At 45.0% G+C, this 27,497-nt stretch overlaps 1 protein-coding gene across 1 annotated transcript; it reads left to right on the top strand.

The window, feature by feature from the left end:
• Positions 1 to 1,053: 1,053 nt before the first annotated feature.
• On the top strand, positions 1,054 to 25,763 carry LOC137535529 (oocyte zinc finger protein XlCOF8.4-like). The gene is made up of 7 exons (XM_068257369.1): positions 1,054 to 1,113; positions 7,045 to 7,165; positions 8,154 to 8,279; positions 8,847 to 8,925; positions 10,100 to 10,197; positions 12,111 to 12,234; positions 19,303 to 25,763. Exons 1-7 carry the CDS (start codon positions 1,109 to 1,111, stop codon positions 20,109 to 20,111), a joined length of 1,362 nt encoding a protein of 453 aa, XP_068113470.1. The 5' UTR covers positions 1,054 to 1,108; the 3' UTR covers positions 20,112 to 25,763.
• The last annotated feature ends 1,734 nt before the right edge of the window (positions 25,764 to 27,497 follow it).

The following is a 27,497-nucleotide window of genomic DNA, read 5'->3' as shown; positions in this document are numbered from 1 at the left end:
TAAAATTAGTAATATATCAATTTTAGGGATGGGAATAAAGTTTAGAGTTAATCAAACACATTTTTAGTATATAAATATATATATTTGTATAGAAAGGGGGACAAAGTCCTGAAAGAGGGACAAATGAGGAGGACAGAGGGACAGGGTTCTCAAAGAGGGACTGTCCCTCTGAAAGAGGGACACTTGGAAGCTATGGGAACAGCCCCCCGTAGGTAAGTAATGCGATCACTCCAACCCCTCCCCGCACTCCTCACATTTTCATATTTAAGTGCTTGGCTACCCTTAATAATAATGATAGTGATGATGATAGTAAAGTTAAGCAAGGTGGCGTAGTTGTTAGTACTATTGCCTTGCATTGCTGGGTCCTCGTTTTGAAACCAAAAAAGCCAGGTCACTATCTGCACAGTGTTTGTATTTTCTATCCGTGTTTTTCCTCCGGGATCTCCAAGTTTACTCTCACATTCCAAAAACATACAGATAAGTTATTTGGCATCTCCCTAAATTGGCCCTAGACTACGAAATATACACTACACGATACATACATAGGCATATGACTACGGCAGGGATTAGACTTTGAGCCCCTCAGAGGGATAGCTAATTGACAACACAATATACTCTGTACAGAGCTGTGGAAGATGATGGCAATATAAATACTAAATGATAATAATAATCTCTATATAATAAAACCTAACTGTCCCTGCGTCATCTTGCTGTCCCTGTGTCCATGGTTTTTGGCTACTGTGCATATGTAGCCGTTGGGACAGGAGGCCGAGGGGGACAAGGCCAGGGTGGGTGGACGGGTGCGCGCGTGGCGGGCGGGTGCACGGGTGCGCATGCGGTGGACAGGAGCGCGCGCACACATGCACTGACATGCAGCGGGGAGAGAGACCTAGAGCCTGTTTTTAAACGAGCTTAGGTTTACTGGTAATAATAATAATAATAATAGTAATAATAAAAAAACAGAGGCTGCAGTTAACCAATTCAACACAAGATGGCGACCTCCTACCTCCCAGATGGAACGCACAGAAAGCAGGAAATGCAACCAAAGACAGGAAGGATGTAAGAGCAGGAACAGAAGTTGCAGGAGGTGGAGAGGAGCCATCGTTGGATGAGGTAATTGTGTGATTGCTGTTATATATTGGGCAGGGCAGAGGTCGGGGTGGACATGATTTGTTACAGATGAGGTCATAGTACACCTGTCACTATCCTGATCATCCCCCTTGAAGTAATTGCCATACAAGAGACATTATAACTGCTGTGACTTGTTTGCCAGTTTTCTAGTGCCATGTCCCTCCAGTGCTGGCATCTCACCTTCCTAGTAATAATTCACATCACAGAGACAAGAGAAGATGTATATGGAATATAGCCATGTCCCCCCAGTGCTGGCATCTCACCTTCCTAGTAATAACTCAGTCACATCACAGAGACAAGAGATGATGTATATGGAATATAGCCATGTCCCTCCAGTGCTGGCATCTCACCTTCCTAGTAATAATTCAGTTACATCACAGAGACAAGAGAAGATGTATATGGAATATAGCCATGTCCCTCCAGTGCCAGCATCTCACCTTCCTAGTAATAATTCACATCACAGAGACGAGAAGATGTATATGGAACATAGCCATGTCCCTCCAGTGCCGGCATCTCACCTTCCTAGTAATAATTCACATCACAGAGACGAGAAGATGTATATGGGATATAGCCATGTCCCTCCAGTGCTGGCATCTCACCTTCCTAGTAATAATTCACATCACAGAGACAAGAGAAGATGTATATGGAATATAGCCATGTCCCTCCAGTGCCGGCATCTCACCTTCCTAGTAATAACTCACATCACAGAGACGAGAAGATGTATATGGGATATAGCCATGTCCCTCCAGTGCTGGCATCTCACCTTCCTAGTAATAATTCACATCACAGAGACAAGAAGATGTATATGGAATATAGCCATGTCCCTCCAGTGCTGGCATCTCACCTTCCTAGTAATAATTCACATCCCAGAGACAAGAGAAGATGTATATGGAATATAGTCATGTCCCTCCAGTGCCGGCATCACACCTTCCTAGTAATAACTCACATCACAGAGACAAGAGAAGATGTATATGGAATATAGCCATGTCCCTCCAGTGCTGGCATCTCACCTTCCTAGTAATAATTCAGTCACATCACAGAGACGAGAAGATGTATATGGAATATAGCCATGTCCCTCCAGTGCCGGCATCTCACCTTCCTAGTAATAATTCAGTCACATCACAGAGACAAGAGAAGATGTGTATGGAATATAGCCATGTCCCTCCAGTGCCGGCATCTCACCTTCCTAGTAATAACTCAGTCACATCACAGAGACAAGAAAAGATGTATATGGAATATAGTCATGTCCCTCCAGTGCCGGCATCTCACCTTCCTAGTAATAATTCAGTCACATCACAGAGACAAGAGGAGATGTATATGGAATATAGCCATGTCCCTCCAGTGCTGGCATCTCACCTTCCTAGTAATAACTCACATCACAGAGACAAGAGAAGATGTATATGGAATATAGCCATGTCCCTCCAGTGCTGGCATCTCACCTTCCTAGTAATAATTCAGTCACATCACAGAGACAAGAGGAGATGTATATGGAATATAGTCATGTCCCTCCAGTGCCGGCATCTCACCTTCCTAGTAATAATTCAGTCACATCACAGAGACAAGAGAAGATGTATATGGAATATAGCCATGTCCCTCCAGTGCTGGCATATCACCTTTCTAGTAAATATATCACATCACAGAGACAAGAGAAGATGTATACAGAATATAGCCATGTCCCTCCAGTGCTGGCATCTCACCTTCCTAGTAATAACTCACATCACAGAGACAAGAGAAGATGTATATGGAATATAGCCATGTCCCTCCAGTGCCAGCATCTCACCTTCCTAGTAATAATTCAGTCACATCCCAGAGACAAGAGAAGATGTATATGGAATATAGCCATGTCCCTCCAGTGCTGGTATCTCACCTTCCTAGTAATAATTCACATCACAGAGACAAGAAGATGTATATGGAATATAGCCATGTCCCTCCAGTGCTGGCATCTCACCTTCCTAGTAATAATTCACATCCCAGAGACAAGAGAAGATGTATATGGAATATAGTCATGTCCCTCCAGTGCCGGCATCACACCTTCCTAGTAATAATTCACATCACATAGACAAGAGGAGATGTATATGGAATATAGCCATGTCCCTCCAGTGCCGGCATCTCACCTTCCTAGTAATAATTCAGTCACATCACAGAGACAAGAGAAGATGTATATGGAATATAGCCATGTCCCTCCAGTGCCGGCATCTCACCTTCCTAGTAATAATTCAGTCACATCACAGAGACAAGAGAAGATGTATATGGAATACAGCCATGTCCCTCCAGTGCTGGCATCTCACCTTCCTAGTAATATTTCACATCACAGAGACGAGAAGATGTATATGGAATATAGCCATGTCCCTCCAGTGCCGGCATCTCACCTTCCTAGTAATAATTCACATCACATAGACAAGAGGAGATGTATATGGAATATAGCCATGTCCCTCCAGTGCTTGCATCTCACCTTCCTAGTAATAATTCACATCACAGAGACGAGAAGATGTATATTGAATATAGCCATGTCCCCCCAGTGCTGGCATCTCACCTTCCTAGTAATAACTCACATCACAGAGACAAGATAAGATTTATATGGAATATAGCCATGTCCCTCCAGTGCTGGCATCTCACCTTCCTAGTAATAACTCACATCACAGAGACAAGAGAAGATGTATATGGAATATAGCCATGTCTCTCCAGTGCCGGCATCTCACCTTCCTACTAATAATTCACATCACAGAGACAAGAGAAGATGTATATGGAATATAGCCATGTCCCTGCAGTGCTGGCATCTCACCTTCCTAGTAATAATTCAGTCACATCACAGGGACAAGAGGAGATGTATATGGAATATAGCCATGTCCCTCCAGTGCTGGCATCTCACCTTCCTAGTAATAATTCAGTCACATCACAGAGACAAGAGAAGATGTATATGGAATATAGCCATGTCCCTCCAGTGCTGGCATATCACCTTTCTAGTAAATATATCACATCACAGAGACAAGAGAAGATGTATATGGAATATAGCCATGTCCCTCCAGTGCTGGCATATCACCTTTCTAGTAAATATATCACATCACAGAGACAAGAGAAGATGTATATGGAATATAGCCATGTCCCTCCAGTGCTGGCATATCACCTTTCTAGTAAATATATCACATCACAGAGACAAGAGAAGATGTATACAGAATATAGCCATGTCCCTCCAGTGCCGGCATCTCACCTTCCTAGTAATAACTCACATCACAGAGACAAGAGAAGATGTATATGGAATATGGCCGTGTCCCTCCAGTGCTGGCATCTCACCTTCCTAGTAATAATTCAGTCACATCACAGAGACAAGAGAAGATGTATATGGAATATAGCCATGTCCCCCCAGTGCTGGCATCTCACCTTCCTAGTAATAATTCACATCACAGAGACAAGAGAAGATGTATATGGAATATAGCCATGTCCCTCCAGTGCCGGCATCTCACCTTCCTAGTAATAATTCAGTCACATCCCAGAGACAAGAGAAGATGTATATGGAATATAGCCATGTCCCTCCAGTGCTGGCATATCACCTTCCTAGTAATAATTCAGTCACATCACAGAGACAAGAGAAGATGTATATGGAATATAGCCATGTCCCCCCAGTGCCAGCATCTCACCTTCCTAGTAAATATATCACATCACAGAGACAAGAGAAGATGTATATGGAATATAGCCATGTCCCTCCAGTGCTGGCATCTCACCTTCCTAGTAATAACTCACATCACAGAGACAAGAGAAGATGTATATGGAATACAGCCATGTCCCTCCAGTGCTGGCATCTCACCTTCCTAGTAATAATTCACACCACAGGGACAAGAGAAGATGTATATGGAATATAGCCATGTCCCTCCAGTGCCGGCATCTCACCTTCCTAGTAATAATTCAGTCACATCACAGAGACAAGAGAAGATGTATATGGAATATATCCATGTCCCTCCAGTGCCGGCATCTCACCTTCCTAGTAATAATTCAGTTCAGTCACATCACAGAGACATATCCACCCTGTGTTGTCTGTGTAATGTCCCCCACCCCAGTAATGCCATTTCTCCCCCAGTATAGCCATGCCCCCCCCCCCCCTGTGTCCCCCAGCATTGCCATTATCCTCCAGTATGTAATGTCCCCCACCCCAGTAATGCCATTTCTTCCTCAGTATAGCCATGCCCCCCCCCCCCCTGTGTACCCCAGCATTGCCATTATCCTCCAGTATGTAATGTCCCTCACCCCAGCAATGCCATTTCTTTCCCAGTATAGCCATGTCCTCCCTGTGTCCCCCAGCATTGCCATTATCCTCCAGTATGTAATGTCCCCCACCCCAGTAATGCCATTTCTCCCCCAGTATAGCCATGTCCCCCTGTGTCCCCCAGCATTGCCATTATCCTCCAGTATGTAATGTCCCCCACCCCAGTAATGATATATCTCTCTTGTATAGCCATGTCCACCACAACCATGCAGAGTAGCTTAAGAAAACATGAGTTTGCCTTCTTAAAACAGAAGGTGTTTGCGATTATTCGTGTTGGCGTGAGCTCTAATGCCAGGTACACACAATGCAGTTTTCTAGCAGATTTACCTGCCAGAACGATTTTATTCAGCATGTCCAATCTGAATTTCGATCCGTTCACTTTTATGGAAATCGATCTGAAAATTTATCAAAATTCAAATTGGACATGTTGGAAATAAATCGATCTGGCAGGTAAATCTGCCAGAAAATTGTACTTTGTGTACCTAGCATAAGGTACAATGCTGAATTTGCAGATCATCTCTTTGTTGTCCCTGAAAGCTAGCCACACCTCCAGAACCGCTGCAATACAATGATGAGTCAGCTTGTTAATATCACAGAGTCTCATAATCCAACATGAATATAGACTGCAGTGTTCTCCCCAGAATTTTTTTTCCTGCCGGTTGTCATGGAAAAGTAGCTGGGGGAGTCGACAGGGACTGTATGGCCAGCGCATCACTACTTCTAGCATAGGAGGCGGAAGAGGTGGTGAGCTGATGACAGCCGGCTGCTCACCAAAATTAGCCGGATGGAGCACCCGGCTAAAAGAGCCTGGGGAGAGCACTGGACTGTTTTGGATTGGCTGATCCTCATCACTGTTTTGGATTGGCTGATCCTCATCAGTGCATGGCATGGATTAATGTGGCTCTATTGGGTAGGACTTGAAACGCCCACAGATACAGACAACCCAGCAAGCTCGTGGTGAACGAGAACTCCTAGAGTGTGAAAGGGGCTTTTCGTAAGATGGCATTTTGATCTTTTTCAGCCCCTTACACACTTCTAGGAGTTCTGGTTCGCCATGAGCTTGCTGGGCAATCTGTAACTAAAGAAATCATTTAATATAGATTTACAGCACAGCCACCAGTCACAGTGTGCTCCAGTCCTCTGCTCCCATTAGCCTCAGTCTCTGCCTCTCCTCATATCCTCATCCATCTACCACTACCAGCACTGCTGTAACATCACAGGAATGGTAACAGTGGGAGGGGATGCCTCAGTCTCCGCCTCTCCTCATATCCTCATCCATCTACCACTCCCAGCACTGCTGTAACATCACAGGAATGGTAACAGTGGGAGGGGTTGCCTCAGTCTCTGCCTCTCCTCATATCCTCATCCACCTACCACTACATGCACTGCTGTAACATCACAGGAATGGTAACAGTGGGAGGTGGATGTGAGGAGAGAAGGCCAGCTGGAGAGGAGGCAGAGGGAGGACAGGAGTGCAGTACGCTGTGAGTATAGTGCACAGGTAGCAATAAACCAGGTTATTATGCTTTCCTACCGCACACACAGGTGACAGCAGTCAGGAGAGTGCAGGGGAAGGGGGATGTTCTCCTCTGCCATTAGTTACTCCATTTATTGCTGCACAAACTCATTTACCCTCCCCTTATTATCTATCATAGGGCAGCAGCCTCCTGTATGGATCACATGACCACATCACTGAGAATGGACAAAGACCAGTGTCACATGACTGAGAGGATATTCAACCTCACCCTGGAGATCATCTATCTGCTGACAGGAGAGGTAAGGAGGATTCTGGGAGGTCACATGACATCACTCTTATCTCTAGTAATATAACACAGGTGTCTGGAGAGGTGAGGAGGATTCTGGGAGATCAGATGACATCACTCTTATCTCTAGTAATATAACACACAGGTGACTGGAGAGGAGAGGGGGATTCTGGGAGGTCAGATGACATCACTCTTATCTCTAGTAATATAGCACACAGGTGACTGGAGAGGAGAGGGGGATTCTGGGAGGTCAGATGACATCACTGTTATCTCTAGTAATATAACACACAGGTGACTGGAGAGGAGAGGAGGATTCTGGGAGGTCAGATGACATCACTCTTATCTCTAGTAATATAACACACAGGTGACTGGAGAGGTGAGGGGGATTCTGGGAGGTCAGATGACATCACTCTTATCTCTAGTAATATAACACAGGTGACTGGAGAGGAGAGGGGGATTCTGGGAGGTCAGATGACATCACTCTTATCTCTAGTAATATAACACACAGGTGACTGGAGAGGAGAGGGGGATTCTGGGAGGTCAGATGACATCACTCTTATCTCTAGTAATATAACACACAGGTGACTGGAGAGGAGAGGGGGATTCTGGGAGGTCACATGACATCACTCTTATCTCTAGTAATATAACACAGGTGATCGGAGAGGTGAGGGGGATTCTGGGAGGTCAGATGACATCACTCTTATCTCTAGTAATATAACACAGGTGACTGGAGAGGAGAGGGGGATTCTGGGAGGTCAGATGACATCACTCTTATCTCTAGTAATATAACACACAGGTGACTGGAGAGGAGAGGGGGATTCTGGGAGGTCACATGACATCACTCTTATCTCTAGTAATATAACACACAGGTGACTGGAGAGGAGAGGGGGATTCTGGGAGGTCACATGACATCACTCTTGTCTCTAATAATATAACACACCTGACCGGAGAGGTGAGGGGGATTCTGGGATGGCACTATGATTGTTTATTTCTCTGTACAGAGTTTTCCTCCAGTGAAGTCTGGTGATCATGTGACCATCACTGTGTCCCCACCTCACTCTGGGAGACACAATAAGCAGAAGATTCTGGAAGTCACCAGGAAGATGATGGAGCTGCTGACTAAAGAGGTGAGCAGTGAGTGCTAAGAATTATGGGACATTAACACAGCAACAGCAAAGAGCGTGTCTGGGTGACTCTATCATGGGACATTTTTATTTTTCCAGCTGGATGTTTTGCAGAACATGGGTAACCCTACAAGCCTGGGCGCCAGGGAAAGACAGCTCGCTCTCAAACTGTGAGGCTTCCAATAGGTTGTAGTATACTATGCCCACACTATTAGGCCAGTCACAACACTTTGTGCTGTAACAAGGTGCTGTGATTGGAGAACTCCCTGTGAGGTTTCCTGCTGGGTCCCCTAAAGTAGACTAGCGCCCAAGCCTGACCTGGATACAAGAAATACTACTAGATAGCAGGTGTTTAAGCCCCCACCTAGGATAATATGAAAGCAGTAATACGAATTATTTTCTCTGCAGTGAGGTTTTTTGCTTTATTTGATAAATTCCTCATCCGGTCTGCAGAGCTACTGCTGCTCTCCAATAATGTCCAGACCAAGAGGAGATTACAAGAGACTGTCTATATCTGCAGCACATTCCTAGAAAGTGTCACATTGTCACCACATTTATCTCACCATACAGGAGGGGCAATATTTAGAAGAACGCAAGGACCTCTATAAAGAAGCCAAGATTGAGAATGAGACGCCCTTCACATCACCGGGTAAGAAGAGACTTTTGTTTCTAGTAAAGGAGAGAGCAGTTCTTGGGGTCCACTTAGACCCCCCATCATCTGATAATCACATAGAGACAATGTATTCAGTCAGTGTGTGTGTTTCCTACAGATGTATCCAGTAACAGGAACCCACAAGAGAGATGTACAGGTCCTCTTTATTCCCGGGATTGTCCACCTAGATCCCCTATCATCTGATAATCACATAGACAATGTATTCAGTCAGTGTGTGTGTTTCCTACAGATGGATCCAGTAACAGAAACCCACCAGAGAGGTGTACAGGTCCTCTTTATTTCCGGGATTGTTCACCTAGATCCCCCATCATCTGATAAACACATAGAGACAATGTATTCAGTCAGTGTGTGTGTTTCCTGCAGATGTATCCAGTAACAGAAACCCACCAGGGAGATGTACAGGTCCTCTTTATTCCCAGGATTGTCCACCTAGATCCCCCATCATCTGATAATCACATAGAGACAATGTATTCAGTCAGTGTGTTTCCTACAGATGTATCCAGTAACAGAATCCCACCAGAGAGATGTACAGGTCCTCTTTATTCCCGGGATTGTCCACCTAGATCCCCCATCATCTGATAATCACATGTATTCAGTCAGTGTGTGTGTTTCCTACAGATGGATCCAGTAACAGAAACCCACCAGAGAGATGTACAGGTCCTCTTTATTCCCGGGATTGTCCACCTAGTTCCCCCATCATCTGATAATCACAAAGACAATGTATTCAGTCAGTGTGTGTGTTTCCTACAGATGTATCCAGTAACAGGAACCCACCAGAGAGATGTACAGGTCCTCTTTATTCCCGGGATTGTCCACCTAGATCCCCCATCATCTGATAATCACATAGAGACAATGTATTCAGTCTGTGTGTGTGTTTCCTACAGATGTATACAGTAACAGAAACCCACCAGAGAGATGTACAGGTCCTCTTTATTCCCAGGATTGCCCACCTAGATCCCCCATCATCTGATAATCACATAGAGACAATGTATTCAGTCAGTGTGTGTTTCCTGCAGCTGTATCCAGTAACAGAAACCCACCAGAGAGATGTACAGGTCCTCTTTATTCCCAGGATTGTCCACCTAGATCCCCCATCATCTGATAATCACATAGAGACAATGTATTCAGTCAGTGTGTGTGTTTCCTACAGATGTATCCAGTAACAGAAACCCACCAGAGAGATGTACAGGTCCTCTCTATTCCCGGAATTGTCTAGAGGAAGATTCCACTATCCTCCACCATTATCAGGTAGGTGGGGCTGAGGGTCACCAGAGACTCCAGACTGTGTGACATTATAGCAAAGTCAAATAACCTTCCGCACACTCGCATCACAGGCTCCAGGCACACAGGGCTCCGGCTCTTTTTCTTCTACTGCCCTTCTCCCCCGTTATCCACTCGTCTTTCTGGGCGGGATGGATTCCTCTCCACCAGGGGACACAGGCAGGCCAGGCGCCAGCAGTCATGAGCAGCCGCTCGTTTTAGGATAGGGCCGCCACCCACGTGGCTGGCCGCGGATCCCCATTCATGGCAATCTCCTGCTCCGCTCTCCAGCAGCAGCCGCCGCTGCCAGCAACCCAGGACGCCCAGCTACCACGACTGGGACATAGGCAGGCCGGGTGCCGGACACCAGAAGCAGGTCACGGGAAGCCACTCGGTCGGAGATCAGGCCGCCACCCATGTGGCTGGCCGCGGACCCCTGTGCACGCCGCTCCTGCTGCTCCTTCCAGCGAGCCACCGCCACTGCCAGCGACACCGGCAGGCCAGCGATCACCAGGGGCGGCTTGTTTTGGATCGCCTCCCCTCCATACTCCACTCCCCAGTGGGAGCCGCTCCGCTTGGGCAGCCATGGAGGACCAGGCAGCCGTTGCTGAGCCTACCGCAGGAGCCGCCGCTGCCTTCCAACACAGGTAACGGGTCTGGGAGCCGCAGACAGGAGGTCCAGGCTGCCACTGCCACCCTGCCGGGACACATCTGCCAGGTCAGGGGGGCTGCAGGGAAGCATAGCAGCGGACAATCACAATCATCATCATCAGCCCCCTTCGGATCATCTGCTGGGGGGGGGCGCAGGCCAGGGGCTAATTTTTGCAATTCTGCTCCGGGAGCTGTGGGGCCGGGACTGTTAAGGACCATGTGGACTGTGTAACAACCATGGGGACGAAGGGTCTCTGTCTATATCTCACTAATTGTGGGGGGTCTGTTGGGCTGCAGGGCAGAGAGCGCCGCTCAGATTGTGGCTGGCAGCTCCACTCGACATAGCTCTTGGACAGACCCCTCTGGTCTTTCTTGTCTTTCTCTCGTCAATGTGTTCTATGTTTAACGTGTTCTATGTAAGGTATGCTCTGAGGAATGCTTAATGTGTGTCTACTGTATTGTTTTCTTAACTTGTGAAATGCATAACGTATGTTTACTGTACCATCACCAACCCTGATTGTGCCAAAAATAATTCCGGGTACAACTCACTGTTGTACTTGGCGAAATAAATGATTCTGATTCTGATCAAAGCACTGGATAAAATCCCAGCCACATGGATCAAATGCAAGGAAAAAACACAGAATCCTTACTAGTTAAATATTTTAATATGTAATAAAAATGTGCTGAGGAGGGGGGGGGGGGCAAATAAAACAGCAAAGTCAATTAACCCTTCGCTCATTTGCATGCAAATTCCCTCACACAACTCATGCAGGAACCAACGCTCTCCCTACAGCTAAGATAGAAGCTGGCGACTGCACTATCTTTCCCAGGAGAGGACATGAGGATATGAGCTCCTAATGTCTGGATGGGCTTGATGCGCTGAATGTTTGTGCTGTGCATGTTACAGGGCCAGAGTTAGGAAACATACTAACACAGGGAACCTGTATGTGTATGTGACTACGCAAGAGACTTTATTCTTGTAAAATGACCCCTGCTTTTACCTTAGCTGTAGGGATAGCGTTGGTTCCTGTATGAGTTGTGTGAGAGCATTAACATGCGAGTGTGCAGAGGGTTGATTGATGTTGCTATTTTATATGCCACACCCCCTCCAGCACATCCCTACACACATATTAAAATAATGCAATGTCCTAGCTGGAGGTGAGGAGCCTGGATGGTGTGTTTCTTCTTGTATGAGTTTATATTCTGCTCTGTTACCAGTGATCACATCTTATGTCATGCTGTGCACTTAGGATGGAGAGATGATACAAGTAAAGGTTGTGGTTAAAGAGGAAGAGGAGGAGATCTCTGTCGCAGCTCACCAGCCGTCTATGGAGGAGGGGGACATGGCCAGAGCTTCTAAGCGGGAAGATACTGGTGAGTAATAACTCTAGGTATTCAAATGTAATAAGCTGATAATGGTCACTGTACATTACTGTACACAGATTGGTCACAGTAGGGGTGACTTAGTGTTACTGGCCTGTAATAAGCTGATAATGGTCACTGTACATTACTGTACACAGATTGGTCACTGTACGGGTGACTTAGTGTTACTGGCCTGTAATAAGCTGATAATGGTCACTGTACATTACTGTACACAGATTGGTCACAGTAGGGGTGACTTAGTGTTACTGGCCTATAATAAGCTGATAATGGTCACTGTACATTACTGTACACAGATTGGTCGCAGTAGGGGGTGACTTAGTGTTACCGGCCTGTAATAAGCTGATAATGGTCACTGTATATTACTGTACACAGATTGGTCACAGTAGGAGTGACTTAGTGTTACCGGCCTGTAATAAGCTGATAATGGTCACTGTACATTACTGTACACAGATTGGTCGCAGTAGGAGGTGACTTAGTGTTACTGGCCTGTAATAAGCTGATAATGGTCACTGTACATTATTGTACACAGATTGGTCACAGTACGGGGTGACTTAGTGTTACTGGCCTGTAATAAGCTGATGGTCACTGTACATTACTGTACACAGATTGGTCACAGTAGGAGTGACTTAGTGTTACCGGCCTGTAATAAGCTGATAATGGTCACTGTACATTACTGTACACAGATTGGTCACAGTAGGGGTGACTTAGTGTTACCAGCCTGCAATATGCTGATAATGGTCACTGTACATTACTGTACACAGATTGGTCACAGTAGGGGGTGACTTAGTGTTACTGACCTGTAATAAGCTGATAATGGTCACTGTACATTACTGTACACAGATTGGTCACAGTAGGGGTGACTTAGTGTTACCAGCCTGTAATAAGCTGATAATGGTCACTGTACATTACTGTACACAGATTGGTCACAGTAGGGAATGACTTAGTGTTACCGGCTTGTATTAAGCTGATAATGGTGACTGTACATTACTGTACACAGATTGGTCACAGTAGGGGGTGACTTTGTGTTACCGACCTGTAATAAGATGATAATGGTCACTGTACATTACTGTACACAGATTGGTCACAGTAGGAGTGACTTAGTGTTACCGGCCTGTAATAAGCTGATAATGGTCACTGTACATTACTGTACACAGATTGGTCACAGTAGGGGTGACTTAGTTTTACCAGTCTGTAATAATCTGATAATGGTCACTGTATATTACTGTACACAGATTGGTCACAGTAGGAGTGATTTAGTGTTACCGGCATGTAATAAGCTGATAATGGTCACTGTACATTACTGTACACAGATTGGTCACAGTAGGGAGTGACTTAGTGTTACCGGCATGTAATAAGCTGATAATGGTCACTGTACATTACTGTACACAGATTGGTCACAGTAGGGGGTGACTTAGTGTTACCGGCCTGTAATAAGCTGATAATGGTCACTGTACATTACTGTACACCAGATTGGTCACAGTACGGGGTGACTTAGTGTTACCGGCCTGTAATTAGCTGATAATGGTCACTGTACATTACTGTACACAGATTGGTCACAGTAGGGGTGACTTAGTGTTACCAGTCTGTAATAATCTGATAATGGTCACTGTACATTACTGTACACAGATTGGTCACAGTAGGGGTGACTTAGTGTAACTGGCCTGTAATAAGCTGATAATAGTCACTGTACATTACTGTACACAGATTGGCCACAGTAGGGGTGACTTAGTGTTACTGGCCTGTAATAAGCTGATAATGGTCACTGTACATTACTGTACACAGATTGGTCACTGTACGGGTGACTTAGTGTTACTGGCCTGTAATAAGCTGATAATGGTCACTGTACATTACTGTACACAGATTGGTCACAGTAGGGGTGACTTAGTGTTACTGGCCTATAATAAGCTGATAATGGTCACTGTACATTACTGTACACAGATTGGTCACAGTAGGGGGTGACTTAGTGTTACTGGCCTGTAATAAGCTGATAATGGTCACTGTACATTACTGTACAAAGATTGGTCACAGTAGGGGTGACTTAGTGTTACCGGCCTGTAATAAGCTGATAATGGTCACTGTACATTACTGTACACAGATTGGTCACAGTAGGGGGTGACTTAGTGTTACTGGCCTGTAATAAGCTGATAATGGTCACTGTACATTACTGTACACAGATTGGTCACAGTAGGAGTGACTTAGTGTTACTGGCCTGTAATAAGCTGATAATGGTCACTGTACATTACTGTACAAAGATTGGTCACAGTAGGGGTGACTTAGTGTCACCGGCCTGTAATAAGCTGATAATGGTCACTGTACATTACTGTACACAGATTGGTCACAGTAGGGGGTGACTTAGTGTTACTGGCCTGTAATAAGCTGATAATGGTCACTGTACATTACTGTACACAGATTGGTCACAGTAGGGGGTGACTTAGTGTTACTGACCTGTAATAAGCTGATAATGGTCACTGTACATTACTGTACACAGATTGGTCACAGAAGGGAGTGACTTAGTGTTACCGGCCTGTAATAAGATGATAATGGTCACTGTACATTACTGTACACAGGTTGGTCACAGTGGGGGGGTGACTTAGTGTTACCGGCCTGTAATAAGCTGATAATGGTCACTGTACATTACTGTACACAGGTTGGTCACAGTGGGGGGGTGACTTAGTGTTACCGGCCTGTAATAAGCTGATAATGGTCACTGTACATTACTGTACACAGATTGGTCACAGTAGGAGTGACTTAGTGTTACCGGCATGTAATAAGCTGATAATAGTCACTGTACATTACTGTACACAGATTGGTCACAGTAGGGGGTGACTTAGTGTTACCGGCCTGTAATAAGCTGATAATGGTCACTGTACATTACTGTACACCAGATTGGTCACAGTACGGGGTGACTTAGTGTTACCGGCCTGTAATTAGCTGATAATGGTCACTGTACATTACTGTACACAGATTGGTCACAGTAGGGGTGACTTAGTGTTACCAGTCTGTAATAATCTGATAATGGTCACTGTACATTACTGTACACAGATTGGTCACAGTAGGGGTGACTTAGTGTAACTGGCCTGTAATAAGCTGATAATAGTCACTGTACATTACTGTACACAGATTGGCCACAGTAGGGGTGACTTAGTGTTACTGGCCTGTAATAAGCTGATAATGGTCACTGTACATTACTGTACAAAGATTGGTCACAGTAGGGGTGACTTAGTGTTACCGGCCTGTAATAAGCTGATAATGGTCACTGTACATTACTGTACACAGATTGGTCACAGTAGGGGGTGACTTAGTGTTACTGGCCTGTAATAAGCTGATAATGGTCACTGTACATTACTGTACACAGATTGGTCACAGTAGGACTGACTTAGTGTTACTGGCCTGTAATAATCTGATAATGGTCACTGTACATTACTGTACACAGATTGGTCACATTAGGGGTGATTTAGTGTTACTGGTCTGTAATAATCTGATAATGGTCACTGTACATTACTGTACACAGATTGGTCACAGTAGGGGGTGACTTAGTGTTACCGGCCTGTAATAAGCTGATAATGGTCACTGTACATTACTGTACACAGGTTGGTCACAGTAGGGCTGACTTAGTTTTACTGGCCTGTAATAAGCTGATAATGGTCACTGTACATTACTGTACACAGATTGGTCACAGAAGGGGGTGACTTAGTGTTACCAGCCTGTAATAAGCTGATAATGGTCACTGTACATTACTGTACACAGGATGGTCACAGTGGGGGGGTGACTTAGTGTTACCGGCCTGTAATAAGGTGATAATGGTCACTGTACAATGCTGTACACAGATTGGTCACAGTAGGGGTGACTTAGTGCTACCGGCCTGTAATAAGCTGATAATGGTCACTGTACAATGCTGTACACAGATTGGTCACAGTAGGGGTGACTTAGTGTTACCGGCCTGTAATAAGCTGATAATGGTCACTGTACATTACTGTACACAGGTTGGTCACAGTAGGGCTGACTTTGTTTTACTGGCCTGTAATAAGCTGATAATGGTCACTGTACATTACTGTACACAGATTGGTCACAGTAGGAGTGACTTAGTGTTACTGGCCTGTAATAATCTGATAATGGTCGCTGTACATTACTGTACACAGATTGGTCACAGTAGGGGTGATTTAGTGTTACTGGTCTGTAATAAGCTGATAATGGTCACTGTACATTACTGTACACAGGTTGGTCACAGTAGGGCTGACTTTGTTTTACTGGCCTGCAATATGCTGATAATGGTCACTGTACATTACTGTACACAGATTGGTCACAGTGGGGGTGACTTAGTGTTACCGGCCTGTAATAAGCTGATAATGGTCACTGTACATTACTGTACACAGATTGGTCACAGTAGGGGTGACTTAGTGTTACTGGCCTGTAATAAGCTGATTATGGTCACTGTACATTACTGTACACAGATTGGTCACAGTAGGAGTTGACATAGTGTTACTAGCCTGTAATAAACTGACAATGTTCACTGTGTACACAGAAAGTGCCTGGTTACCACTTCCTGCCCTATGATGTGAAAATAAGTCTCTGCTCTCCCCTCCCTACAAAATCCTAGATATAATTGTTTATTTTACTCTGAGCTGATAACAATGCCAAACATTTGTAAAGGAATGATTGCAAACCCCTTTATTCCTCCCAGGGAATTCAATGGCAGGATTAAGGTGTAAACAAGTGTAAAACAAACATTCCAGGAGCAGACATTAAGGTATATACAATATGTTACTAATACATATTAAAACAAATGAACTGTTTAAATAAACAGGAGAGATAGACAAATAAAATATGTGTGTTTAATGTACAATAGAAGCTATGTACATTAAGGCTATAATGTATTGAAGTGGATAAATTGTGTATTTTTTCACTTTTTTCTTTATTTTCCTTTTACAATGCACAGAAAATATCATTAATAAAAACAAATATGAGCCACAATAAGCCCAATTTGTCCTGAATAAAACAATATATAGATCATTTAGTTGTGATAATTATTTATGAAGTTATTGCCAAAATAATCAGAGCTGAGCTGAACTGTGAAAATGGCCAGGGTAGGGAAGTGGTTAACATTACCAGTACTAACTAGAGCCAGGGGATCAGCAGGACAGCCAGGCAATGTGTATTGTTTAAAAGTAAATAAATATGGCAGCTTCCATAACCCTCTCACCTCTGGTTTCCTTTTAAAGGGTACCTAGAATGTAAGTAAGGTGCCCAGTGTAACTTACTCTGGGCTTCTTCCAGCCCTCTGTAGTCATCCTGGTCCATTACTGTCGTTCCGCTCTGAACCATTCAGCAGCTTTTGGCTGACTGAAGTGGTTTGTTGGCTACTGAGCATGTGCGTGCCCAACCACGGTTGTACTGATCCAGGAGGCAGGGGGCTGCGCAGGCAGCTTGTGGAGGGGACAGCTGTTGAATGGATCAGATCGGAACCACAGTGAGGGACCAGAAGGATAATAGGGGGCTAGAAGGAGCCCCAAGTAAGTTAAACTGGGCACCTAAGTTACACTTTAGCTTTCCTTTAAGAATGCTTTTCGTTCTGAACCCATTCCCTCCCCCTGCTGAACTGTCCAGTAGGAGTTATAATGAGCAGCAGCAGGCTTCTCCTTCTGTCGGAAGACAGAGTTAAAGTGAACCAAAAGGCAAGTTACATACTTACCTCAGTAGTGGCGATCCTCTGGATGGTCCACCAGCCTCTAAGATACTCTACAGCCCACCAGTGCAGCGCTGGGTCCCTCTGTACCTGTTTCAAACATGCCAGCTGAATAGGTGTCTTGTGGCTGTGAGGGACTCATCTGTATGAGGCATACCCAGAACTTACACAGCCCGCAGGAGCCCCTCCAGAGCCGGGAGAGCAGCCAGAGGATGACGAGGGAACCGGCGCTGGAACGGTGGGCTCTACAGGGGTTCAAGAAGTCTCTCTACACACACACACTTTATTTACATGTACAGTTGAGTATGAACACATCCTGTGGGTGGGCACACTAGGGCTGCACGATTTTAGGAAAAAAATGAAATTCACTATCGATTTTATTCAAAACAAGCTGTAGCACTAAATTTATAGGTAGCCAGTATAGTTGCCCCAGTATAGGTTAGCCTGGTAGGTGCCTCTGGTGTAGGTAGCCACAGCCAGTATACTTACCCCAGTATAGGTTAGCCTGGTAGGTGCCTCTGGTGTAGGTAGCCACAGCCAGTATACTTACCCCAGTATAGGTTAGCCTGGTAGGTGCCTTCAGTATAGGTAGCCAGTGTAGTTGCCCCCAGTATTGATTAGCCTGGTAGGTGCCTCCAGTGTAGGTAGCCACAGCCAGTATGCTTGCCCCCAGTATAGGTCAGCTAGGTAGATGCCTCTGGTGTAGGTAGCCACAGCCAGTATTCTTGCCCCCAGTATAGGTTAGCCAGGTAGGTGCCTCCAGTAAAGGTAACCAGTATAGTTTCTCCCAGTATAGGTTAGGTAGGTGCCTCCAGTGTAGGTAGCCACAGCTAGTATACTTGCACCCAGTATAGGTTAGCCTGGTAGGTGCCTCCACTATAGGTAGCCAGGCAGCATAGGTGTAGCGGCGGGGGAGAGCAGGCATAGCGTAGCAGCAACTTGCCTTCCGGGATGACAGCGGCAGCTTCTATCTCCTTCATTCTTCCTCTCCCAGCCGTCCATCGCGTTGGTACCAGCGATGACATGCGGTTACATCATCACAGGGCGCGCTGTTACCAACACAATGGACGGCTGGGAGAGGAAGTAGAAAGAGGCTGCAGGGGATCCTGGAATGTGAGTTGTGCTATAATTATACGCCTGGAACGCGGAAAAATATGTGTTAAAAATCACCGATTTGACGATTATGTAATCGCTGTGCCCCATATTATGATGTTGATTTTAAAACGATTTATTGTGCAGCCTTAGCGCACACACACACACACTATATTTATGTGTAAAGTTGAGTATGAACACATCTTTCTGCAGTTCTGTATCAGGCTGATAACTGTGATATTCCCCAGAATTCTCTAACAATGTTGATGTTTTGTTATTTGCAGATCGGAGTCCCATCGTCACGAAACCCGCAGAGGTTCATCTGACTTTATCCCCAGACTGTAGACTGGAAGACGATGTCGTCACACGACAGTTCCCCCACCCTTCTAACGCAGGGGATCCTCATCCCAGGACCCGGCAGTCAGATCACCACGGCGACAAGGTTGATACGTGGCGCGAGGAAAGCTTCATCGGGACATCGGGTCTTGCTGCGCACGAGAGATCTCACACTGGTGAGAAGCCCTATTCCTGTGCTGAGTGTGGGAAATGCTTTGACCATAAATCCCAGCTCCTCAGACACGAGAGATCTCACACTGGCGAGAAGCCTTATTCATGCTCGATGTGTGGGAAAACGTTTGTTTGGAAATCGAGTCTTGTGTCTCATGAGAGATCTCACGGTACCGTTGAGCCATATTCCTGCTTTGAGTGCGGGGAATTTTTTGTCCATAAGTCCCAGCTGACCGTCCACGAGAGATCTCACCCGCAGAAGAGGGTCTATTCCTGTTACCATTGTGGGAAATGCTTCGTCCACAAATCTCAGCTCATCAGGCACGAGAGATCGCACACCGGCGAGAAGCCCTTCTCATGTTCCGAGTGTGGGAGGTGTTTTGTTTGGAAATCGAGTCTCGTCACACATGAGAGATCTCACACCGGTGACATGCCACATTCGTGTTCTGTGTGTGGGAAATGCTTTGTCCATAAATCTCAACTTGCCACACACGAGAAATGTCACCCGCGCAAAAAGACGTACAGACGTCCCCCAGCTTCACAACAGGTTCCGCCACAGGAGGACGTTTGTAAGGCGAATTCCTAAGCGGAGCCGCGGTACGCGCGGTTATTATTTACTTCCAGAAAACTCTAGATTTTGTCACATAGTATAAATTATGTTTTTTTAGTTGCTTTTAATGAGTTTTAAACAACTTATAGCAGCTTATAGAGCACTGCAACACATAATAACAAAACTATGTAGTAAGACATAAAAGTAGAGTAGATTTGGTACATGAGGATAACTTTTTATGTGTGTATGAGAGTTTTATGACTCAAGGGTTTGTAAGCAGAATTCTCTGTATTTCTGTTCTGAGTGTGGGAAATTTGGTGCATAGAATTAGATCCCCAGTCAGACATGAGATCTCACAATGACACAAAGACCTAGATGAGCCCTGAGTGCGGGAAATGATCTCACAATGACACAAACGCCTAGATGAGCTCTGAGTGTGGGAAATGATCTTACAATGACACACAGACCTAGATGAGCCCTGAGTGTGGGAAATGATCTCACAATGACACAAAGACCTAGATGAGTCCTGAGTGTGGGAAATGATCTCACAATGACACAAACACCTAGATGAGCTCTGAGTGTGGGAAATTATCTCACAATGACACAAAAGACCTAGATGAGCCTTGAGTGTGGGAAATGATCTCACAATGACACAAAGACCTAGATGAGCTCTGAGTGCGGGAAATGATCTCATAATGACACAAAGACCTAGATGAGCCCCAAGTGTGGGAAATGATCTCACAATGACACAAAGACCTAGATGAGCCCTGAGTGTGGGAAATGATCTCACAATGACACAAAGACCTAGATGAGCCCTGAGTGCGGGAAATGACCTCACAATGACACAAAGACCTAGATGAGCCCCGAGTGTGGGAAATGATCTCACTATGACACAAAAACCTAGATGAGCCCTGAGTGTGGGAAATGATCTCACAATGACACACAGACCTAGATGAGTTCTGAGTGTGGGAAATGATCTCACAATGACACAAAGACCTAGATGAGCTCTGAGTGTGGGAAATGATCTCACAATGACACACAGACCTAGATGAGCCCTGAGTGTGGGAAATGATCTCACAATGACACACAGACCTAGATGAGCTCTGAGTGTGGGAAATGATCTCACAATGACACAAAGACCTAGATGAGCCCTGAGTGTGGGAAATGTTCTCACAGTGACACAAAAAAGACCTAGATGAGCCCTGAGTGTGGGAAATGATCTCACAGTGACACAAAGACCTAGATGAGCTCTGAGTGTGGGAAATGATCTTACAGTGACACAAAGACCTAGATGAGCCCTGAGTGTGGGAAATGATCTCACAATGACCTAGATGAGCTCTGAGTGTGGGAAATTATCTCAAAATGACGGCTCGTGAGTGTGGGAAATGTTTTGGTCATAACTGACACTTTCTTGACCATCAGGGATCCTATACGATTGAAAAGCGAATTATGTCCTGAGTGTGGGAAATGTTTTGAACTGAAGCGGTGTGACTAAAATCAGGATTTCAGAATCGTATGACTCAATTAACACTCCATTTGCCTGGTAAATATTAGGTCTGCGAGGAAAAAACTTTTGGGATGTTTTTTTTCCCTGATCCTGAGTTTTTCTCATCTGTTAGCAAATACAAATATATCAGAAATGCGGGTAGATGGGCACTAAACGTATCGCTGCCTCGTACCCAGGAGAGAAGACACACTGCTTACCTCACAATGGTTTTACAAGTTTTTAATTATTTTTCTATTACATAAAAAAAATCAGGCTAGTTTTTTATCAAGCCTTTTTGACCCTTTCCTCCCACATGCTGGCTGGTATCGTCAGAGTATCTGAGCCAGACAACAATGGGCTCCCCCACCTGAACAATACCAGGCCCTGTAGCCCATGATGGGTGGGGGCTGTGCAAAAAGGGGGCAGGAATGCCTCCCCTCCCTTGCATAGGTATTTCTGTTCATGTCAAGGACATGGGGCTCATCCCCACCCCTATGGCAGTATGCCCGGGGGGGCGGGGGGTAATGGTGGAATCTGGGAGCCTCCTTTAAGGTGACCCAAAGCTGTTTGTCCCCTCCCAGGTAGATGGGTAAAGAGGGTTATTTGCAAAGTATTGTGGGTTAAAAAAAAGTTATTTTTAATATACAAATCAACTTTCAACTCTTTATTAAGATACTTATGTTAAAGAGAATCTGTAACCTAAAAACCTCCTATAAATAAACATACCAGCCTGTAGGTTTTCATCTCCTGTCCCCCTCTGTCACATTTTCGCTGCTCCCCACCAGGATCCTGGCCCAAATAAAGCAGTTTTATAAACTGTTTTTGTAAACAAAAAATATGGCTGCCAGACAGGAAGTTCATCATAATATTGCATGTTCATGTAAACTGCATTACAGTTTCCATGAAAGGTTATATTATGGAACAATACATTCAGCCTTTAGAGTTTATTTCATAGTTTGGAAGAAGTTTTACCTTGTAAAGAATGCTGCAATCTTTAGTAGTGATTACTGATAGCAGGTCCATGTCTGCATTCTGCAATAGTCTATGAGCTATGCTTCTTACAATGATCAGCTTTTATCAGTAGGTGATACAGAGTTACTGAGAGCAGGTAACTCTGTTTTCAGTGTGTTTTCACAGTTTTCAGTGTGTGAAAGACTCAGAGACTCAGAGCAGGGCTATCAGTGTAACCTCCTCCTGTCTGTAAACCATTACAGCTACTTCCTCTTTGGGCCGACAAGCCTGACAAAAGAGAGTAAATTTAATTTATTACAGCAATGGAGCAACTAAAAAAGGCTGCAGTAAGGCAGAGCACTTTAGAATAGATATAGGAACTTGTAGGATAGTAGAAAAAGGCTGAACATTTTGTTACAGAGTCTATTTAAGGAATCCCATTGGCATACTGACCAATAGGAAATCCTGGCAGGAAAATAAATGATATTTCTAGCGGGTTCCTTCAACAGCCTCAGGAGTAAATTACAGGGAGGCCCGATATGAAGTAATCTACTGCCAGGTCTCTCCAATAATCCTTTTATTTGACTAACGTGAATGTTTCTATGGGTCAGCTGGCTGCCTCGGCAGAGCAGCTACAGTAATTTGTAAACACAGGGTGTCAACCCCATATGTCTGCTTCCATGAAAGCAGGAACTAGAAATACTGCAGATTCATTGTAGGATGTGTATCAGCTGTAACAAAGAAATGTTTTTCTTTAAAGGTTATGTTGCGAATCTTTTAGAGCAGAAAAGAAGTTCTGAGTTCAGGTCAGCTTTAAAAAGAAAGGGTATATATTTTACAAATTATTTATTGATGGTTTTTATTAAATGTTTTTAAATGTAACCCTGTGTTCTGAATTGGGAGAGGGAGTAAAAAATTGCCTCTATACCCGCTTACCTGGGGCATTGGGACAGGCATTTGGGGGTCTCCTTAGTGTTAAAGTATGGTAAGCTCCCAATCCCCTTGCAGGACCCACGGCCAGAATCGAGATAAGCCCCTTGTGCCCGACATAGAGAGGGGGGCCCATAAGTAACCAAGGAAGTCCCACTACACCAAAAGGTAGGGTGAAGTAGAAAAACTCTTTATTCCAAATACATCATCAGTGTACAGATAAAAATCTCATGCGTATCGGAGCAGTAGATGGCTCCTTAATCATAGCTAGAGAGCATAGAGAGGGGGGCTTTGTAGAAGATGGGAAGCAGCTCTGATTTATTTTTTTAATTCCGAAAGAGGGAAGAAGATTGATGGTTAACTGAATGCACAAAGTCCAGTAAGATGAGAAGAGATGGATTTATCTCCCAGCAATGTTACGCTGGACACACACAGGACCGATATTCAGAGAGACTGGATCACTGTGACTGTGACGGGATCTTCGAGGCATCTCCTGATTTCTCTACATCATTTTAGGGGTAACGTTATAGATCTATATTGTTACGCCCTCACAGAGGAAGACTGGCAGCTATATTACCTAATAATACTATAAATATGACAGCAGCAAATCATGAGGTATTATAAGTCAGATGTATTCCCAGGTCATATTATACTCCAGTACAAATAATGCCGATACACCCCAATGCCTCAGTGCTGCACCCCAAATGTAAATTAGGAGATGATTGGATACAGGTTTTTGGGGTTGAGGTGAGATACAGGAATTCTGGGGTGGAGAGGGGGACAGGTTATTGTTATATATGTTACATTCACTGCTATAGACACCCCAATGCCTCAGTGCTGCACCCCACCTGTAAATTAGAGGGAGATGATTGGATACAGGGGTTTGGGCTGGAGGGGAGATACAGGAATTCTGGGGTGGAGAGGGGGACAGGTTATTGTTATGTGTTACAATCACTGCTATAGACACCCCAATGCCTCAGTGCTGCACCCCAAATGTAAATTAGGAGATGATTGGATACAGGTGTTTGGGCTGGAGGTGAAATACAGGAATTCTGGGGTGGAGAGGGAGACAGGTTTTTGTTATATGTGTTACAGTCACTGCTATAGACACCCCAATGCCTCAATGCTGCACCCCAAATGTAAATTAGGAGATGATTGGATACAGGTGTTTAGGCTGGAGGTGAGATACAGGAATTCTGGGGAGGAGAGGGGGACAGGTTATTGTTATATGTATTACAATCCCTGCTATAGACACCCCAATGCCTCAGTGCTGCACCCCAAATGTAAATTAGGAGATGATTGGATACAGGTTTTTGGGCTGGAGGGGAGATACAGGAATTCTGGGGTGGAGAGGGGGACAGGTTATTGTTATATGTGTTACAGTCACAGCTATAGACACCCCAATGCCTCAGTGCTGCACCCCAATTGTAAATTAGGAGATGATTGGATACAGGTGTTTGGGCTGGAGGTGAGATACAAGAATTCTGGGGAGGAGAGGAGGACAGGTTATGGTTATATGTGTTACAGTCACTGCTAAAGACACCCCAATGCCTCAGTGCTGCACCCCAAATGTAAATAGGAGATGATTGGATACAAGTGTTTGGGCTGGAGATGAGATACAGGAATTCTGGGGTGGAGAGGGGGACAGGTTATTGTTATGTGTTACAATCACTGCTATAGACACCCCAATGCCTCAGTGCTGCACCCCAAATGTAAATTAGAAGAAGATGATTGGATACAGGTGTTTGGGCTGGAGGTAAGATACAGGAATTCTGGGGTGGAGAGGGGGACAGGTTATTGTTATGTGTTACAATCACTGCTATAGACACCCCAATGCCTCAGTGCTGCACCCCAAATGTAAATTAGGAGATGATTGGATACAGGTGTTTGGGCTGGAGGTGAGATGCAGGAATTCTGGGTAGGAGAGGAGGGACAGGTTATTGTTATATGCGTTACAATCACTGCTAAAGACAAATGTGGGAAGCTGTTGCTGGAAATGATTCTGTGTTATGTAACAAAATAAATCCTATTAGAATGGAAATATGATGCGTCTCCAAGTATCTCTCCTGTGATTAATGCCTGGTACACACTATGCAATCTCCCGTCAGATCAACGGGTCAAATTAACAATTTCTGTCAGGTCTGATCTGATTTCTGGTTACTTCTGTACAAAATTGAACAAAAAAATAATTGAAAATCAGATCGGACCTGTTGGAAATTATCGATTCGACCCGTCAATCTGATGGGAACTTGTATGGTGTGTACCAGGCATTAAGCTGTTAACCTCCCCGGCGTTCTATTGAGATCGCCAGGGAGGCTGCGGGAGGGTTTTTTTTTAATAAAAAAAAAACTATTTCATGCAGCCAACTGAAAGTTGGCTGCATGAAAGCCCACTAGAGGGCACTCCGGAGGCGTTCTTCCGATCGCCTCCGGCGCCCAGAATAAACAAGGAAGGCCGCAATGAGCGGCCTTCCTTGTTTTGCTTAGATCGTCGCCATAGCGACGAGCGGAGTGACGTCATGGACGTCAGCCGCCTCCGATCCAGCCCTTAGCGCTGGCCGGAACTTTTTGTTCCGGCTACGCTGGGCTCAGGCGGCTGGGGGGACCCTCTTTCGCCGCTGCTCGCGGCGGATCGCCGCAGAGCGGCGGCGATCAGGCAGCACACGCGGCTGGCAAAGTGCCGGCTGCGTGTGCTGCACTTTATTTGAAGAAAATCGGCCCAGCAGGGCCTGAGCGGCAGCCTCCGGCGGTGATGGACGAGCTGAGCTCGTCCATACCGCTCAGGAGGTTAATAAAGTATATTCTCTGGATAGATGGGTTGACTAAAGGTATGCAGACATGTCCAAAAAGGTGCACGACCAACAACACGACATGACTGACTCCACAAAAACCATTTACATGACTTGTATTTACCGCGCACCAACCAACTAAATGACCAAATTATTTACATACTGTGTGCAAACGAAACAACGGACTGCTCGACATGGCCGCATTGAAAACAAGTACATCAGTCAAACGATATTGTGCACATGTAGCCAACTCCACGTTATCAGCCCAACAGTCCTGTGAGTTCAGTGTTCTCCCCAGGCTCTTTTAGCCGGGTGCTCCACCCGGCTAGTTTTGGTGAGCACCCGGCTGTTATCAGCTCACCACCTCCTCCTAAGCTATAAGCAGAGTTGCGCACAGAAGCACCAGCCCTGCATTCTCTCATCTTGCCCCACCCGGCTACTTTTTCATGCCACCCAGCTGGAAAAAAATTCTGTGGAGAACACTGGAGTTGATCCACCAGATGGATTGGGAAAACCGCCTTTCTCTCGTCTAGTTGTTTGCAATGTGCACACACAGCTGATTGTCGTCCAACAGACCAGACCACAATCCGGCAGATTGGTTGAGGGTGTGTATGGGCCTTAAAACAAAGATATGCTGGGAATACACAATTAGCTTTTTCCAGCAGATTTACTGGCCGATCAAATTTCCGATCGTTTTTCTGATCCATTTCCATTCACTTCTTTGAGAAAATTGATTAGAAAAATGATCGAAATCAGATCAGAAGTGATCTTTCGAGCCATCTATCTGTCAAAAAACCTCATGGTGTATTCCCAGCATTAAAAGAAGGATGTAGTTTGGAGGGGCTGTAGCTTTGGGGGAGGGGGGTGACAGGTTGATTGTCTATTGTTTGCATTGTGTGCAGTGCGTTGTTATTACTGATGTACTATTACATACATCAATAAAATTACATTTTAAACAAGAGATGTGTATTGTTATAATTATCAGGCCATCTAAGCTCCGTGTTTCAGACAACGATCAACCTTCCACTGCGATTATTGCGATTGGAAATCACTGATCGAGCCCATAAATGGGATAGAATATTATAACCCATCTAATCATTTCAGATAGGATCGATACGGAAAACAGATCGATAAAACGATTATTTGTTGTTGATTGGCATCATCAACACTATCCAAATTCAACCAACAGAATGGTTGATAGTTTGCTAAAATTGCAACATTAATGGACAGATTTACTGATGGCCAAGTCTGAAAATGAATTTGCCTC

Source organism: Hyperolius riggenbachi, chromosome 10 (assembly GCF_040937935.1).
Source record: "Hyperolius riggenbachi isolate aHypRig1 chromosome 10, aHypRig1.pri, whole genome shotgun sequence".
In the NCBI taxonomy this organism is placed as follows: Eukaryota; Metazoa; Chordata; class Amphibia; order Anura; family Hyperoliidae; genus Hyperolius; species Hyperolius riggenbachi.
This window is presented reverse-complemented; position numbering and strand designations above follow the sequence as displayed.

Excerpts from the sequence above, each read along its gene's own strand:
- LOC137535529 (XM_068257369.1), top strand. Across the intron at positions 8,926-10,099 it reads GACGCCCTTCACATCACCGG|ATGTATCCAGTAACAGAAAC; the intron begins GTAAGAAGAGAC and ends TGTTTCCTACAG. Across the intron at positions 12,235-19,302 it reads TTCTAAGCGGGAAGATACTG|ATCGGAGTCCCATCGTCACG; the intron begins GTGAGTAATAAC and ends TGTTATTTGCAG.